Below are 19,186 nucleotides of genomic sequence, written 5' to 3'. Positions count from 1 at the left end.
GCAGCCAGCAAAGCCTCAAGGAACTATTCAGTTCCCAAACAAATGGACACTTGGGTGTTAGCAGTTGAGTGTGGAGCTCTGTCATAACTATGATGGTGCTAAGATTTGTCTGTCTACAGTGCAGGTGTTTGATGTCTGTTCAGATCTGTGAAATACCCTGCCTCAACTCCACCTGCCACCTCAGAAAGACACTTTTCTCCTGCCAGCCTATGTAGCTTGGGTTCTCCCAGGCTTTCAGATGGAATGAGACACTCAGGTGTGGACAGCTCAGCTGAGTATGCTCTGTCTTAATGCTCATTCCCTGAGCTTTGATTGCTGACTGGATACGCAGCCTTAATCTGTCATGGGGACATGCTAAACTTACTAGCTTAAGCATCTTTCTTCAGGTTTTGAACAAATATATGTTACTTCACACTTCCTATGGGCTCACAGCCCATCTTTGATCAGTTACGACAGCCCTGGTGTTGTGCAGCATCCAATGAAAATACAGTAACTTGATTGAGGCATTGAAGAGATCTCAGTCAAACAGCATGCTGTTGAAAAGCTTCAAGTTTGTTCCCTGGAATCCATAGTCTGTTGTACGATCAATCAGGTATACAATGAAATGCCTTTTTTGGATGTGGGTTCCTGGGATCAAATAATCTGAACCATGGTTTGAGCACTGCTAGAATGCAAATAAAACACTTCTGTGGTTTAAAGAGGTACATGCACATAATGTACTAATAACATAATGGCCACAGTGTCTTAAGTCATATAGCATTTGAACTATGAAAACTTGGAAGTTGTTATTCCTCTTCTGAAAGCCATAGTGAGATTTCTCTTGCTACCCTAATTGCTTTAGGACAGTTAGATAATTATATCAGTGTACTACTGGGCTTGGTCTGCTGACTCACATATCTGGGGATGGCCAGGAGCCACAACTATCTAGAACATAACTCTTGTCACTTCACCTTACCCAGCAGATTTGGTGGGTCAGGGGTGACTGAGGACTCCTCCAAAGGTTTGGAGCAGGGGTAAGGATGGGATTGTTGGTATGTGTAGAGGAGAGTGCTCAAATGAAGCTCAGCAGTGCTTATGGTGCAGAAGCAAATGCCTCCACTTGTAGAAAAATGGGAACAAAGCTGAAGCTACCTGGGAATAAACAGGAAAAAATTCAGGGCTGCAGGCCTTCCAGTTTACCCTTCATTTACCCTTCACGCAATACATCATTTAGTAGGTTAATTTTTTATGTTTGAGGGAGGTAGTAAGGAATGATCTTTAAAGAGCACCAGAGCATTTCTTGGCATATGGAACATTTAGTAATGCAATTATGTGTTAACTATGTTTTCTGCAGCAGTTAATTTTAAAGTTTGCAGCCAATGTTATTGTTAGTTAGCCCAGACACTTATGTCAGAAAGCTCAGGAAGTATTTTCAGTGTGTCTGGAAATATACCATGGTTGTCTACTACCGTAAAACTTTAATATCAGTGATTCAGTGTGAGTTATGAATCTTTTAAAATTTGGTCTGAATAATTTCTTTACCATTTCACAGAAAGTGGAAAGATAGTAATTAATTGTGAAATCAGTTTGTAATTTGGAAAAAATACCAGCAAGCTTTAATTTATCTCAGCTCGTTTTTTATGCCATTCCTATTCCTGTTTGATGTACTTCTATTTTTCAGAACCCTTCCTTATAGATTTAACATTTTAACATCAAAAGCACATTCTTTCATTTTATTTGGTAGTAATAAATCTGTTGCTGAATAAACTTTTCTCGAAATTCCAATGCCTTGTTTATATTCAGAACATAAAAAGTGTAAATCTTGATTCTTTGTTTCTAAGGTTTGCATTTAGGGTCTGATTCTCTAATGAAGGTATAAATGGTCTTTTTAGTAGTGCTGTGTAGATAACAATATTCAGAGAATTTCAGCCTAAAATTTTGTTTTCATTCAAGATTCAGCTGCTGAGATTAAAAAAAAAATCTCATTAAATGATATGAAAGAATATAAAAATAATCTGGTGTACCAGCTTGGGGTGCAGTGCGTTCACCTAAGGAACCTGAAGCGTTTTAGGCAAGCTTGTGTACCATCTTGTGGTGACCAGAGTGTAAACTGTTTTGCAAGTGGGACAGGGAGAGACCAGAGAGAAGGGCTGTCCACCTGTTTCATGGCAAGTCAGGGTCAGGATCAAGGAGAAGGAGAAAAGTATTTTATGAGTACTTCTTACAGAGGCTCATGAAATGACCCTCTACCTTCAGTAGCATCTGAAGCCTGTTGAGAGGAGATGATCTTAGAGTGATGCCAATTTTTCTATTTGTCCAGGGTTGCCCGTTAGTTGAAGGCCTGCTTGAAAATTGGAGTGGAACAGGAAGTTCTCATTTTTACATGAGATAACAGCTAATACAGTCATTGCATGCAGTGCATGATGCAGAGGACTGCATCACGATAACCTCACTGATGGGATGTAGAGTCTATCCAGTCTGTGGGTTTGACTCTGCAAACGGGCTTGTGTGTCAAATATACTTATATATGAACTTTGAAGGATGGGATGGTCACATTTATTGGCTTCAGTCTGTCCTCTTAAAAAACTGACCCTGTGTTGTTCATGGACAACTATTATTTTTCCTGGGATCATACTTTACCCCTGTTTACTCCTAAGCATAGACACAGAGGGACATGGTGAGGGAGAATCTTCTAGTCCTCTAGGCAGAGACTCCAGATACTTGAATGTTTATGGAGGTTCAGCCATGTTGTTACCTTAGAGATGGATTCCTTTGGGCCAGGAGTGAGGTAAATGGGAATAAAATGCTAGGAAGGTTTCTTGCTTTTTTATGTCACTAAATAAATCATACTAGTTTCCATTGCTGTCAGCCTGACACTTTTTGAGTCACTTAATAATAAATACAAAAATATGAGATCACTAAGCTCATTAATATTTTATGTCTTGCTGGTTTTTTTGAATGGTGTCTTTACAGTACCACTGGTTGAAATATATTGACCAGTGGTGGCATACTGCAGACATTGCATTACATTAAAAAATAAACAAGCTGTTTTAATGGCCAGAGAAACCGGCAATGTGATAAAACTTTCCTTCTTGTTTATCTTACGTCATTAACGGTACTTTTATGTTGTTTTTTTTAGCTCCGCATGCTGGCGTCAGTCCAGCTGAATATTATCATCAGATGGCTCTGTTGGCAGGCCAGCGCAGTCCGTATGCAGACATCATTCCTTCAGCTGCCACTGCGGGAGCTGGGGCGCTTCATATGGAATATCTTCACGCCATGGATAGTGAGTGATATTTTCTAGAAATGTAGACGGTCCTACAAAGGGAACCACGTGGGTTTTTCGCGGTCTGACCCAAAAGGCCTCCATGCTGACAGAGAAGTGGGAGTCAACATAAGCCTCCTCACGAGGCTGGAGAGCCAGAGAATTGATTGCCAAATGCACAAGGGTTATGTCAAGCCTAAAAGTAAACTTTGAAAGAAAGTAGGGAGAGGAGCAGGACTGCTCCTGAAAACAGGTTATAAATTTTATTTCTAGTGGGGCTTGAGTGCTTTTGAAAATGCCCTTTTCTATTTGCAATCAGTAACTCACTTTCATAGTTAGGCTGAGTAATTCTCTGATGAGCTCTCTGTTAAGAGAAAGTTTACATCTGTTTTTCTGTTAGGAGAGCATGCCCTGCACCTTTTAGAGAGTGCTAGTTGTGCTTACAAGTTGTGTATCATAGACCAATAGACCAGAGACCGCTTGTAAAGTGAAGCAGTTTGCTGAATTCTCAAGGATCCTGACTTAGTTTTCCAAAATATTAAGAGTTTTCTTTATCCATTCAGCGTCTTTTAGTTCTCTTATCTGTCTCTGTTTCTCTGTTGAAGGAGGAAAATAGAGGACCCCATTCCAAACTGCTTGCTACTGCTTCTTTTGATCAACGAGAAAGGATTATGCAGAGCATTCCCCTGTAGCCATAGATGCTTACACGCTTTTCAGGATGTACTCTGTTCCTTCCAGTGAAGGCAATAAAAAATGGTGGCAAGAAAAGGTGGTGATGTTGACTTTTGCTTGGTAGTACAGACCAATAAAATAGTATCAGCCCACCTTGTTTTGCTGTAGAATTTTAAACCTTTTGTTTACATGCAATTTCTTCTTCCTGCTGTTGGCTGCATACCATAGTTGGTGATCTCAAGGAGTGTGGGTGTTGGGAGGTTTACCTCTGGAACGCATGGGCATATAGGGATACATATAGCTAGCCCTGCAGAACACATGCCTTGGAGTGTGACTGACCAATAATTTTTCAAGAATCAGGCAAGACAGATAGTTGTGAAACTGGGAAGGAGGGTTATTTTCATTTTGTTTCCTTGCTAATGAAGGATTTTTTAAAATTCATTTTGTATTATCAGTCTCACTGCACTGGTAGCATGCATAAAAAATTTACAGTAACATACCTTGAGCCCACTGCAGAAACACAATAAACTCACACAAGTAGTCTGGACTTAAACCAGAGATTAATGTGCAGACTTCAGTACTTGAAATCTTAAGAATATGGTAATTCCTGATCTGGATTTTGAGAGAAATAGGGAGAGATGAGGCACACTGCTAAAGCACTGAATGCCTATTAATAATATCTTGCAGAATGGAAACTCTGTTATGCGTGGTTCAGGTAATGTAAATTTGCTGCTGAGTTCCAGTCACAAGGGCAAATCCCCAGCTTGTATGAATGGGCATGGCTTCATTGAAAAGGATCATAGAATTCTAGAGTAGTTGGGGTTGGAAGGGAACTTTAAAGGTCATCTAGTCCAATTTCTCTTGCAATGAGCAGGGATATTTTAAATTTGCAAGCGTTTTGGTTCCTACTGTGAGAGTGTGTCTGAATGCACACAAGTAGTGGTACCAAACCACATACTTGGATACAGATTTGATCAAATGGGTTTATTCAGCCTTTAGAAAGGTAGATTCCCATATATATTCCAGAAAACTTAAGAAAAAACAGAAGACATTGCAGTACTCATACAAATAATGGCATTTGCAGAAGGAACATCGTGTGTTAGTAGAGATTGTGTATGCTGTAATATACACAGAATTGCAGCTTTTGCATCCCAAAAATGTTACCTCTTCTAATTTAAGAGGAAATGTTTTGACCTTTACCCATAATTTCAGCCCATTCATAAAGGTACTTAAACATCATCTTTAATAAGGATATTTGTGTTCACCAGCTCTAACTGTGATACATTTGAAATGCACACTTTAATTTTTGTGTTTGTTTTTAAAAATTAAGATCACACATTTGAGATTAATTATACCAGCAACTTTTCAATTAGGCATTATTTCAGAGTTAGAGACAAAATTGTGTAGCACTATTATGCAAATGGGTTATTTTTAAACAGTAAATAGAGAATTAAAATAAGATAGAATCCTAGTAAGGTCACTCAGCTCACCTTCTGTATTTGATGAGAATGTGTTTAGTCAGGCAATAGCTGCTTTTATCTAACAGAGTATGAAGTTACCCTTTTACTTTGTAAAAACTAATTAAAACTATCTTAACTTGCATGGGTATACAGTAAATTAATTGTCATTAAGTAGGAATCTGAATGTCCTATCATTCATCATGCTAAAGAAAACCCCTTTCTTCTTTGTCAGATTTTTAGATTAGAAACGAGAACAAAACAATTAGCAGGAAGATGATATTAAGACTTTAAAAAAAAACCCAGTAAGAATTCCCATGTATGCATTTAATAACCAAGTGCAGCAATCAGTGTGAAGCAATGCCATTTGTTTGGATCTTTCTTCTTAAAGATTTGTATGGTGATATTAAAAGTAGTCTTTCGCCTTTGCCCAGTCTTGTCAAAGGAAACAGAAAGACACATGAGTAGTTTCCCTCATTATCTGCTATCAAATTCTGAGCAAGTTGACTCAACTGACTGAAAGGCTGCCGCTCATTTATCCCACACAACAACCAAATGGATACAAGCAAGGCATTGTTCTTCTTTTGTGAAGCCAGTCTGTCTCCTAATTGTGTGCTTATACAGAGTCTACCACAGAAATTTGCAATCTCTACCCCCTCCTGTAGTGCAAATAATAATTCCAACACCAGAATGCACTGAGTTCCAAAGTGTATTACATAGAGTTTTTGTAGGTTGGGGACTTCTGTTTTGCTCTGTGGTGCTGGAAAACTGATTTCAGATGGGGAAAGGAGTGGGAGAATTGTTAATCAGAGGTTAAATCTTACACAAAGAGCAGTAGACTTCTTGAAGCTCTGAACTTCACTGTTCATGAACTGTCTAATACATTGCAGAAGAATAAGGCGAAGATTATGCATGCTTAATTGTAATTCTTCGTCATCCTGTCCTGAGTGACATGAAAACTGGACCAAAATTTTCTCTGTAAAAGCTCTATAAAGCTTTTCTGCAGTTTTGATGGCCAGAGACCCTGAGCAAGCCTTGCCATCTTCTTGCTTGTTCTAAAAAGATTTGTTACCTTTAAGTATAGCATCAAAATAGGAGTGGAGTAGATGTGGAAGGTATTGACAGTACCGCAGTAGCAACAACTGAAATTGCTTGTTGTGGCTGTAAAGGTATTGTATGCCAAAACTGTCTTGAAGACTAAAACAATTTAAAAAATCACTATCTTTTGGAATTTATACCTGCATTATTCACTTGGGGAATATGTTCTACTCTCTTAAATGGTGTTCAGTGGAACACAAGCATGTTCCCTGAGGTTTCAAGATTCCAGATTATTAATACCCTCACTCTGATTAACTTTTACCTATCCTCACTCAGAATAGGAGGTTTCTCTTTTCCAAAGGTATTTGGCATTGACCTACTCCATTTGGCGTTAGAGACACTTTTAGTAATCCAGCTGAGCTAAAGAGTTTGGCCAACTGTGGTGTGTTGACCGTGGCTGGGTGCCAGATGTCCACCAAACTGCTCTATCACTCCCTCTTCTCAGCTGGCCATGGAAGAGAAAATTAGATGGGAAACAACGTGTAGGTTGAGATAATGCAGTTTAATCATGCAAAAGTGAAAGATTTCACATGTAGAAGCAAAGAGAAAACAAAAATTTTTTTTCTCTGCTTCCCACCAGCAAGCAGTGTCCATCCAGTTCCTGGGAAGCAGGGCTCCAGCATGCAGAGGGGTTGCTCCAGAAGGCAAATATTGTAAATAATGAATGCTTCCTCACCCCCTCCTTTTCTTAGCCTTTATATCTGAGCTAACATCATATGGTGTGGAATATCCCTTCGGTCAGTTTGGATCAGCTGGCCTGGTTGTGTTCCCTCCCAGGATCTTGTCCACGTCTGGCCTACTGATGGGGGGAAATGTTGGTAAACAGTGTTGATGCTGTGCCAGCACTGCTCAGGAGCAGCCAAAACGCCTTTCCAGCTACCAATGCGAAGCACAGCACTGTGAGGGCTGTGGTGGGAAAAAATGAACACCATCTCAGCCAGACCCAAACACCAGCCCAAAGAGTTAAGCCAGAGTGAGAAGCTTTGGACTGGGTTTGGTTTCTGTTTGTCAAGCACAGTTGGAGAATGAGGGTGGAGTATCAAAGGCATTCCGTCTTCTCTCATACTGATGACAGATTTATCATTTTGAAAACTAAGACAAAATTTATGATAAACTTTCATAAAGTGAAAACAAAGTTTTTACACATCTGTAAACAGAAGCCAGAGGGAAAAGAAAGAAAGAAAAAAGGTTTGACTTTAAACCTCCCCCACCCCAAGTGTCCCATGTTCACAGCCTCCAATAAAAACTAGTGCCTGAGACATGTTCAAAGAAGTTTGATTTAAAGGGAGGGAATAAAAAAGATTTGATGAAGTTTGATTTAAAGGGATGAAATAAATGATACATGTCTGAAGATTGCCTTATAAATGATTAAGCAATGCTAAAAACTTCAACTCAGAAATCAAATTCATGGGCAAATTTGCTGGATGGCATATTCCATTTTTGAAATTTATGATGGAGATAGATATCTGTTATTTTAGAATTGATCTCCACCTCAGAATAAGATCTTTTCTTCTGACATCTGCTGGATTTTTCTTTGGCACACTCAAGTCTTTAATGTCAACTACTGACTTTTTATTTCTATAATGTCTACTCCAAAAAGGTGACATTTCTAAGCAAATCGTCACTGTCAGCTTCCATTTGCATGCTTTGCCAAAGCTGATTTTTTTTATCAGCACTTCCACAGAGGTAAATGGATTTTTAGTGAATCAGTGCTCCTTCATTTTCTGATTTTAAAGTATTATTGAGAAAGGAATGTAATACTTCAGTGGGAGAACACTGTGAGCAGATGAACATCTCAAATTGCTAAATAAATATTGAAGTGTTTGTTTTTAAAATAAATGCTGGGCAAGACTGGAAAGTTTGGTTTAGTATTCAGAGGCACTGACAAATTGTGACCTATTCCTTTTCATAGCAGCATACTAACTAAAACTCATGTTATGCTAAATGAATGGTTAAGCAAATGTCCTGTAGTGAGTGGCCAGCTCATGCTTAAGAATTTTTAGGCATGTGAGACCTAATTAAACCATGAATATCTGAAAAAACAGTAATTCCATTTAATTGTATTTTTACTTTTAGAAGTCCCCCTTGAGCTGAATCCCTCTCTCCTGTGGTCAGACTCTGTAGAGCTCTTGCCTGGTCTCAGCTTTTGGCTCCCTCTGTGAAGCAGAAATGTTCCCTTTTTGCAGGATACTGTTGGCCCTTAGGAAGTTGTTCCTGTCCCAGGTAGATGGAGGGGACTGCCGAATTCCCAGAGCTCTATGGGGCCCGAACCAGGTGCTGCCTGGAGGAAAAGAGGAATCCTCAGACTACTGTATGCATGGCTGAAGCCCGGGCTCTGCCCCTCGCAGCTGTAAGGAGTGTCTTTCTCCATCGCTGGCCACAGATCTGGTGCATCCAGAGCGGACACAGGGATGCCCTGGCAGCAGCTGGCAGGCGAGGGGAAGGTGAAACAAGCAGTGGGCAGACATGCAAGAGCCATAGCGTGACTTAGGCAAGGAGTAAAGGACACAGGTTCAGTTCAGAAGGACAAGGAGGAGGAGGAGGAGGGAAGTCTTTGCAGTTTTGAGAACATGCAGGGCACTGCAGGGAATATAATGCCTGTACTTAGCTATGCCCTTGTAAAACCATGATAAAGCACTTGAATTGTATCCTCATCTGGGGTAAATTACATTACAAGCACTAACTTCAGAGGCATTGTTTTAATTCATTCCAGCTGAACAGTCAGCAGAGAAGAGTTGTGGATGAAAGATGCAAGTGCAAATTACTACTATTTTTGTTTTACCATGACATGTATATTGTATTTCCTTGTTAGATATATTGCAGTTTCTTATAGCTGCTGATCATTGTTGTTTCTTATTTTAGCACAAGTAAAAGATCTCTGCCTTTGAAAGACGTGAAGCACAGCACTAATAAAATATCAGACACAGTACAATAGCAAGCTCCTAAAAAGGAGATAAAACAGATTACATAAAATAGCATGTGGTAGGTTTTACAAATAAATAAATGGCTATACCTAAATTTTAAGTGATGGATCAAGAGCTTGAATATTCATTGAAAGACTGGATCTGTGTGGGCTAAGGCTTATTCTGGAGACAGAGCAGGAAGAACAAAACTCTGTATTACCCAGATGCTGAAGAAGAGAAGGGTTATAAATGGAGATCTGATCAAGCAGTCACAAGAGCAATAAAATGGCAGCCCTTGATACCATACTAAAATCTTGGCTAGCATGCACAGAGAGAAGGGAAACCCACTCAGGTGTGTAAGGAAAGCATAGTAGATTCTAATCCAGCTCTGATCTTGAGATGAGTCAAATTAGAGTCATTTGAGCTCCTCTCCTGGTTAAATACCCTGCTAAAACAGGATCCTGGACACAAGGACGTTAGGAAAGACAGACCTATACTGGATGCTTGTGGCCAAGTGTGAATTATTAGCAAGTTACAGAGAATGTCAGGGACTCTAGGAGAAGTAGCTGTAAAGTAGGCATCAAACCCAAGACCTGCATGACCCTGGCTGTCAGGATCATTAGTATTCAGTCCTTTACTACAGGTTAAAGGGATTAAAAAGGTAGAAGCAGCAGTACTATTAAAGGAAATTGTTCAGTATGCAGTGGGGAAGCTAATTCTCTCCTTGCTCTCAACCAAGATAGAAAATAATTAAATAAAGGGAATAAATTTAAGGTGATACATCTTCTGTCAGGACTGCAGAGAGTTGGAATGACATGGTAAAATAGATCAGAAGAGGTAGAGATTTTCAGAACAGGACATCAAATTTAGAAATGTAATTTATTTAAGTGGTATCTGTATATTTGCCTTCACTTTGCTGCTTTGAAAAGCCTAATCTCCAGTTTTAAAGAAATTTAGCAGCTGTAGGCCCCTACAGACCCCAACAAAACAATATTGTGCCATCTTAGACAAATTCAAATAAAGCTTACTGTTTCTCAGCGTAATGCTCTGAATGTAAATTCGAATTCTGCTGATAGAGTTGGCCCTTCTAGTGTTTGTTTTAGTCCTGATTTTTAGTTTTGCATCAAATATCCACCTGGCAGAATTACGGTCAACAAAGGAAAAGCTGCCTCTTCATTTCTATACTGTATTGGACATGTATAGGTTTGGCTGTATGTATTAAAGTGTTGTGGGTTTGGGCTTGCTGGTATCCCAGATCTGAACCACTGTCTCATTGCTCATGGTTGAATTAATGATGTGCATGTCTAAGAAGCCATCAGATTCATAAATCATCAGAAATGAGAGGGATAACTCATAAAAGTCTTTTCCTTTTGTTTAGCCATTTATCATTTTGCTTGCACATTAATAAACAGAGCTCCCCTGAGGTAAGCCATAGGAAGAAAGATTTTTCTTCCTGTTTTCCTCAATCATAGCCAGTAGATCACAAATGAAGAGAGTGGGCCTGTCACAGTGTGCTGGTGTCTCCCTCTACCCATCACTGATAACAAATAAATCCAGTGAAGCACCCTGGTGGATAATTATTTGTGTTTACATAACAGGCGCCAGGTTTCCGAGTCCGAGGTTGTCAGCTAGACCGAGCCGAAAGCGCACGTTGTCCATATCCCCCCTGTCTGATCACAGCTTTGACCTTCAGACCATGATACGGACATCTCCAAATTCCTTGGTCACAATTCTCAATAATTCTCGCAGCAGTTCGTCAGCCAGTGGTTCTTACGGCCACTTATCTGCAAGTGCAATAAGGTAAGAATTGTATTTTCTACCTGAACTATATATTCTCATTTATGTGTCTCACACACACAAATGTGAACCTATACTCACATCTTTAAGTAACTTGTGGGATTTTTTTTTGTGAATATGTGTGTTTTGCAGTTTCTATAATGTGTGTTCATCAGAGCTTAATCTAAAATATAAAATATTTTTTTCTTGCTCAGAAAGGTAACCACAAGGGACTTTTTGGCCTATTATTGTCCAGTGCAGGTAATATTCATCTGACCAGCAGGAACAGTGAGTGTTTGTGTGTCCAGGAATCTGTTTTCAGAGAAGAAACTCTAGTATAGGTTTGTGACTTAAGTCACTTGGGTTCTTCTGGCCACAGATATGATAGACAGTGAAATGTTCCTACATTGCAATCATCAGAAAGTAAAGAAGAGAAATATGGTACTGTTCAATTAAAATGTTTGGCTTGAACTTCTGGGTGTTGGTCTCCAATTTTTTTTTTCATGTGTTGAAAGATTAGACATTCTGTTAGACATTCTGTGGCTAAATAATCTTCTTTTTTTTTTTTTTTTTTTTTTTTTTTTTGTACCAAGGAAGTACAGTATCATCAGAAATGCTGTGATTTTCACTTGGCTGCTTCACTTGTGTGTGCAAGAAAACAGTCAGAAGTGGTTGTTCTGGAGGCAGAAGAACAGAGTAGCAAATGAAGAGCTGGACAGAAGTTGTACAGAAAAGGGAAGGAAATAGGGCACAAGGAGAGGGAACAAAAGGAATAATGTAAAAAGAATAAAGGGAGTGGAAGAAAATTAAGAGATGCAGCAGAAAAAAATGGAGATGCAACTGCAGAACATTCTTGTATTTGTGGCATGGCTCTATGTTAACTGAGAAAAGCTCCTTTGGTATTCTAAAAAAAAATCCCCACCTCTCCAAAGTGTCAGAAAATACTGGATTTGCATTTATAAGCCTCAAAGAGTGCTTCTGGGCCCTGGCTTAACAGTAGCTTCCACCTTCAATTTGCAATGGGGCAAAGGAGCGAGTCCCTACAGCAGTTTCTTGAGATGGGACACCCATTTTAGACAAGGCTCAAAAATACTACCAAGGTCATGGGTTTGATCCCCTGTATGGTCCATTCACTTAAAGAGTCATATTTGATGAGCCTTGTGGGCCCCTTCCAACTCAGAATATTCTGTGAAATCTGTGAAATGCCTCTCTGGCAAAAATGACACATTTACAGCTTCAAAAACTGGCTATGGGGATTTTCATTCTTGGGAAAATGGGGCATGCAACTGGTTTGTTAGAAACTATGAGCCTGAAAAACTCTGAGAATGACAGCACCGTAAATATTGGTATTAGTGTAAGTGCTGTATTTTCCTTTTTAAGCATTTCTAAGTAGTCGTGGTTCGTAGCTCTGATGTACTTGAGTAGTGTGTAGTATTTCACAGGCACGGTGTCATAGCTCTGCAATATTGCTTCACAGTCAATGGAACCACAGTTCCAATTACAAACCTCCTTAATGAGGAATATGATTTATGTCAATGGCTGGCAGCAGTTGGACCACATCTGTCAAATACCTGTACTGTGTGGAGGTGTGCTGTCTGCACTGTCATTAAGATGGGATGGCACTTAATAACTAAACTCCTTTCCCATAGCTCGTAACTTTGGTAAAACAAATAGCACATGAAAGTTGGCATAGTCTCTGCAGTGGAGTAAGTCTTCTCTGCTTTTGCTCTTCCAAAGCAAAGCTAGAGCCAGATGAATGGCTTTGTTGAAGACAAAGTTGTGGAACTGGAGGGAGTTGTGGGCAAAGACTGAGTAAGGATGCTAGGGAGTCTTCACAGTGAGTCTTGTGAACTGGTGTCATGGAAGAAAGCAGTGTTTGTGTGACTGAACCTGTGGTTGACCAAAGCTTTCATCCCTTCCTGGTCATACTTCCCAGGAATGCATAATACAAAATTTCACGTGATTTTGAATTAAGATATTTTTTTCATTTTGATAAGAGTATGCATGCAGAGTTGGAAATGTACACCTCCATTCTTCTCAGTCAAAAGGAAGGGAAGTGAGACCTCTTCTTCCTCCTTTGCAGCTTGCCTCTGTTGGTGCCCTTTAACTTTTCCCGTGTGAACCTGTTTATAAAACAGTTAAAACAAAATAAACAGTGACATAAGGTATTAAACCCAAACCACACTTCATTGCCTTAATAAATTCCAAGACTAAATAGCAACAGGACTATCAGCAAAACCTAATTTATTATTCACTGTCTTGCAAATAATGCATTCAGCACAAGAACTGTTGTATTGAATAGAACCATAGGTTCATCCCATTTCATATCCTGTCAGAAAGTGATCAAAGTCTAGAAAAAAACATTTCCTCACATAAAATCCCAGCTTCTTACAGGTTGTTAAACTTGCAGGTTAACAACGTAGGAGTTGCTGCAAGAAAATGGTACAATTCAGCAAGCCACTAGATGGAATTGCAAGACAGGAAGGATTTCTACTTTATATAGTATCAGTAGCATTAACTATATTTAACATTACACAATCCTTCTACTCTTAGATATTGTTTCCAATCACTTTTAACTTAGTCCAAATATTTTACACGTGGCAGCATTTTTCATGGCAAATACCTATCTAGTGCTGAATATTTCGCAAAAGCATCAGCAAGGTTATTAATTTATCAAAATGAAGTTAGGGAAGAAGAGATTTTTCTGTAGAAAATAGAAGAACTGTTGCTTACCTTTTACTGAGAAGCTAAACTTTGCCAGGAACATTGCCTAGATGATGTAGATGTGATCTTTGCTGTTCTTGAGAAATTGTCCCATTCAGCCAAGTGATAAGCCCTTAAGAGGTTTCTATTAGCATGTGTTAAATAAACTGATCACTCAGCATGTTCCAGTCCAGGGCCCACAGAGAAAAAGATGGACCTTTCCCTGCAGCTGCAGCTCTGGTACCTCCTTGGGAAGACTGTGGAGGCTCAGCTGTCTGTCCAGCCATAACAGTTTTGTGAAACAGAAAGCAGTCTTTAGAGGAGACAGGAGTCAGCCCAGAAAGTGTACAGGCTAAGCAAGTTGGCACAAAATGCCTTTACATAATGCAACATAGACTTGCAGCTGAAGAGAGAGAAAAGGCTGCAAAATAAAGCATGCAGAAGCCGGTCATTCGGAGAATGAAGGTACTGCCCCCTTGTGTTTGTGCTCTGATACCATCTTTAACTTCAGGGTTGCACAGTATTTGTAGGTCCCCTGTCTTCTTCAGTTAACATCCTCTGTGGATCAGTGAGAGCTACAGGACACTGCCTCACCTGTTCAAGGCAGCCTAAAAGAGGAGGGAGCCTTGTACCTGGTTGTTTGCTGCCTGGAGGGCAGACTGTGCTCTTGCACCACAGTCCCAGACTGATGCTGGGTAAACTGAACTAGTCAGAAGTGACCACCAGACTGATACAGTTTGTTTTCTGGAGTCCCAGCCTACCACTCTTAATTCTGCAGAGGAGTCAAATTGCTCACAGCCATGACTTGAAGATACTGACAGTTGTTTTGAACATTTCATAGTCTGTGTCATGTTAGCTAGCCCAGATCTTCTTGCCTGAAATTGGGCAACCACAGTGAGTGACACTTTTTGCCTCCATCTTTCTTTGATTCATGTTCCTGTTCAAAACGAATCCTTCCCCTTAACCTCAGAGGGAGGTTGAAAGCATTAATGTTTTGTGAACCAATTAGATTATACAGTGATGAGCACAGTGGAGAAGCTCAGGAGGGTGTCAGTAATTATTTATTCACTGATGGTTTAAATACAATGGAAGGAAGGCTTACGGGCATTACTCCGGGCACAGAGAAGAAAAATACCAGAGGGCCTCTTGCTGAAGGCTACTGTGTGTCTTGTGCACTGCATGAGTTACGAATCATGCAGAGGGGAGAAGGGGTGTGCTGTCACGTAACTAAAAGCTGATGAGTCAGCACATGAAGATATGGGCAGGTTTTGTTCTGGTATGTTTAATCTTGTGGGCATTAATCAATGCTCTTTTACACCCATTTTTTCAAAGGTACTACTTGTGTTAAGAAAGGGTCTCCAGGACCTCACTGCTCTTTGCATTGGCTAAAAAAAGAGGCATCCTTGGCTGAAAGATTACATCCTGTGCATCACACAGCTTTTCAGCATTGGATACTCTATATGAGCACTGTGGGATGTTGAGGATGAAATCACATTTTGGTCTCTGTTTTTACAAAGCCAAGCACAGGAGGGCTCTGGTCTTTGACATGGATACTACTGTGGTTTGAATAATAAATACTAGTAGTTTAGCATAATCCAGAGAGAGCTCGGCTTGGCAGTTGCTTTGCCATTGTCAGCTGACAGTGTAGTGCTGTATCCTGACTACCGGCTGAGTACTTGAAAAGGAGATGACACTCCTGCTGACAGCTAATAGTGGATCTCCTTTAGCACACCAGGTAGAGCTTCTACTTTGTGCATTTGAAAACACCTGGTTTAGGTCTCAGCTGGGAGAGATTATGCAGAAAGGAGATGTGTGAAATAGCATTAAATGAGGATAATCCTTCATTTGACATTTACTCATTTGGTTACCTGCCTCAGTCCTGCAGTGCAGCACCCCTGCTATTAATCTTTTGTCAAGACATACTTAATGTTATATCTGCTACCTGTGACAATTATTAGACTTTGCACTTCAGTAGCACTTCTTTTTGAGAGACGGCATGGTCTAGAGTGAGTATAGAGGGAGTAATCACTTCCCATGATGTTAAGAGTACTGATTCAAAACCTTTACAAAAGATTAACTGGTCTTTAATAAACACAGGAGGCTGTGACTTCATGTTTTGAGATTTGAAATTCAGAACCTCTAGTCCCTTGGCAGTGCTGTGATACCAAAATTACAAAGTCAATTTTCAGAAAATGAATCAAATTCCCTGTCAGATCCAAGGTGTTTAAGTCAGTAGTTCCACCTACTACAAGAGACTTTCTTTGGGTCTAGGCATATCTAACTGTGAGTATAACTTAGCCATAACCTGTGAAAATTCAGTTTCATGTGAGCTCAAGAGTCCTTTGGGATCTCCTCGAAGGTTTGAAAGAAACTGAGAAAGCACAGCAGCACTTTTTTTTTCCCGCATTCTCTGCCCTGCTTCCCTGAGAGTATCAGAACATGAAGGAGCAATTAAACATGGTGTGGTTGATTACAGGACACCCTGGCTGCTCTGGCCCCTGTCAGTTTGCTCTGGGCTGATCTGAAGCATCAGGGAATGGTGGCAAGGATACTTTCACAAAGAGCATTAGAAAGGAATAGCCAGGTTTGTAGGGTGAGCTTAGACAGCAATGGATTAACATCAGTGAGGAAGACAAGAATTGTGCTTCTGCAAGCAGGTATTGGATTCTCAATTATTTCCTCATCTCATTTAAGCTCCTTGTATAGAATGCTTGTTATATAATGAGTCAGTGCCCTCCTCCCTGCACTATGTTGTATCTAGAGACAAGTGACTAGCTATTAATTTCTCCAGTTTTCCTTTGCAAACACAGAGAAAATCAAGAGAAAAATAAAAATAGAGTTAAGATATCCAAACGAAGCATAAAGTTATCAACAGAGAAATGTGAAAGTATCTTTAGCAGAGAGCCCAACAGTCTAATTATACCCTCTATTAAAAAAAAGGAAAGAGTATCCTTTTATCAGGTTTAAATTATCCAGTTTTTGAATTTAACAGTGTCTCATAAAACAGGAAGCCCTCATGTTCTCAATCCTCCTTCTTTATTCAATATTTTATATATTCTTATTATGTCTCCTTTTATTCATCTCCCTTCTGATGTTGTTTTCAGTCTGCTCTTTAGAGTTCTTGCATTGTCTTTTCTGCTGATACTGTCTGAAAGTCTCCTTCTTATTACACGCAATAATATTCCAGGAGAGGACCAGCAATTTAAATGCATCATGATTTTCTGTGTTTTTTCCCCAGCCAATTGTTTTAACATGTTTTTGCCATACCTTTATGTTGATCAAATTTTCATTCCTTCATTGAATTCTGCATTGAGACAAGCAAGTGCTTCTTGTCATTTGTCTCAGTTAATTTAGAACCAGTGTATGAGTAGCTCTGACTCCCTTTCGGTATCGATATGCATCTTGCTATCAGTATTGCTCATTCTTCTAGCGTACTGGGAGCTAAAGATAACCACTTAGCCTTCACCATGCTGCTCAAAATAATTTTGTCACATATGCAGATACAATTTTTTCATTTCTCAACTCCATGCCCAGATAGCTGACAATTGCATACGAAAGAGAAGACCCCATCTGAGAATTTGTATCTAACCTTTACTTAAATCCAACTACTTAATTCTTACCTTTGATTTGTGTTTTAGACTGTTTTAAGTTTTTATATTTCTGTAATTTTTTCTGTGTTAAAGGACACAATCAAATGCTGGTTAATGAAATTAAAAAGGACATGTTTAGGGTAGCATAGGTAGAACAAAATACATTCACAACTATGTTCTGCAAGAAGATCATTATGATAGGATGTGTAGGATAAAGAGTTCATTAATTTTGTCAGCATTATAGGTGTTTTGTTGTTTTATTATCACTCTTATTGGGATCTGCCTAAGTTAGATGCAAATCTGACTTTGACTGAAAGCCTTTCTTGCATTAAAAGCTTTCTAATTAATTACATGCGATATGTTGTAAATGAAGGCTTTGTTTCCATTCAGACTGAGTCAAATTCAGTCCAAGTGTAACCCTACTGAAACAGGTCTAGAACTAGACCTTCACATATGTGCAGTATAGGGCTTTATTCTCCATGGTCTTGTACTGTGGTAATCTAAAGAAGGGAATATAATGCTCTGTCCTGCCATAATAGCTTCATTTCATACCTGCTTTCAAGAAGTGTGAATGACAGAGAAGCGCCACAAAGTGAATAAAAGTGAAATTCATCAGTATTACGGAAAGCTGCATCTATATCAGGCTCTGTGGAAATATAACCATGCAGCTAGCCTCCTGCAGAAAGCTCATATAGATTATAAGGGGGTGACATTCAGGGAGATTGTCTTGGAGGTCATCTACATCTTGCATTAGAAAGTGGTGGATGTTTCTCACCAGAAACATGAGTGGCAAGATTTCTGCCTTTGGAAAGTGTAAAATCTAAGAAGCTGAGCAACATAAAGAATGTAGACTATGCAGGCACATATTGCATGCACATTTACATGTACAGATGCACCTATAGACAAGTGTAATTATGTATACATGCCCGTAAATGTGTATGTCACAGGTCTTGTAATTACAAGTCCATTTGGAGCAACTTGCTTCAGACTTGCTCAGTGTTACTCAAAGACTTTGAAGTCATTGAACCCAGAGCAATATTAGTTCCAGGAAAGTTCTCAAGCTAAGACAAGTGTGCTGGAGTTTAGCACTTTGTTACTCCATTTCCAGACCCTAAAAGCAAGTATTAATTAGCACTTTGAATGTAATAAATTATACCAGCTTTAGAAGCCCAAAAGTGCTTAGCCATGAATTTAATTCAAAATTATGTTTGCTAGAAGTGGCATAAGCTTGCATGGAGGGAGCACAGATAAATTATGCAAGGTACCATTAATACAAAGTCCCGTTAGGATACTAAGGGATTCGTTCACAGGAATAATCCAGTGAGAAGGACAAAGATGTCTGAGCACATAAGGTTAATCAGTGTGGCCCCGTTGCTCTCAGTGAAACTATGCCGTTTTACTCTGGCATATGGCAATGTATTCATGAAGAAAAAATTCACCTAGCCTGGCAGATAGAATAGATAGTAAGGTAAGCTGAAGAGCAAGTACAAACCACAGACTGTTAATTTTAAACTGGTAATAGAAAAGTGAAAAAATTAAAAAAGAGGCAGTGATGTATGTGAATTAAATACGATCGTACAATGATGACTATCATCTGATGAAAACTGGAAAACCTAGTACAATACATGCTCTGCTTTATTAGGTGCAGGACGTCTTTTTGCAAATTAATTTAGAGGACTTGTCTCTAAGTTAGTGATTTTTAATGCAACATGTCAACATTACAAATGCAGAGGGATATTTGTG

At 39.4% G+C, this 19,186-nt stretch overlaps 1 protein-coding gene across 5 annotated transcripts in view; it reads left to right on the top strand.

Annotated features, from left to right (window-relative positions):
• Positions 1-19,186, top strand: part of GLI3 (GLI family zinc finger 3) — a 207,295-nt gene that overhangs the window by 136,816 nt on the left and 51,293 nt on the right. For all 5 annotated transcript variants that reach the window (XM_032103672.1, XM_032103702.1, XM_032103692.1 and 2 more), the window contains 2 exons: positions 3,119-3,265; positions 10,973-11,174. In XM_032103672.1, the coding sequence (XP_031959563.1) occupies positions 3,119-3,265; positions 10,973-11,174 (349 nt within the window). The remainder of the gene's footprint in view (positions 1-3,118; positions 3,266-10,972; positions 11,175-19,186) is intronic.

Source organism: Corvus moneduloides, chromosome 1 (assembly GCF_009650955.1).
Source record: "Corvus moneduloides isolate bCorMon1 chromosome 1, bCorMon1.pri, whole genome shotgun sequence".
Taxonomy (NCBI): domain Eukaryota; kingdom Metazoa; phylum Chordata; class Aves; order Passeriformes; family Corvidae; genus Corvus; species Corvus moneduloides.
Note: the sequence above shows the minus strand (reverse complement) of the source record. Positions and strands in the feature narration are given on the sequence as shown.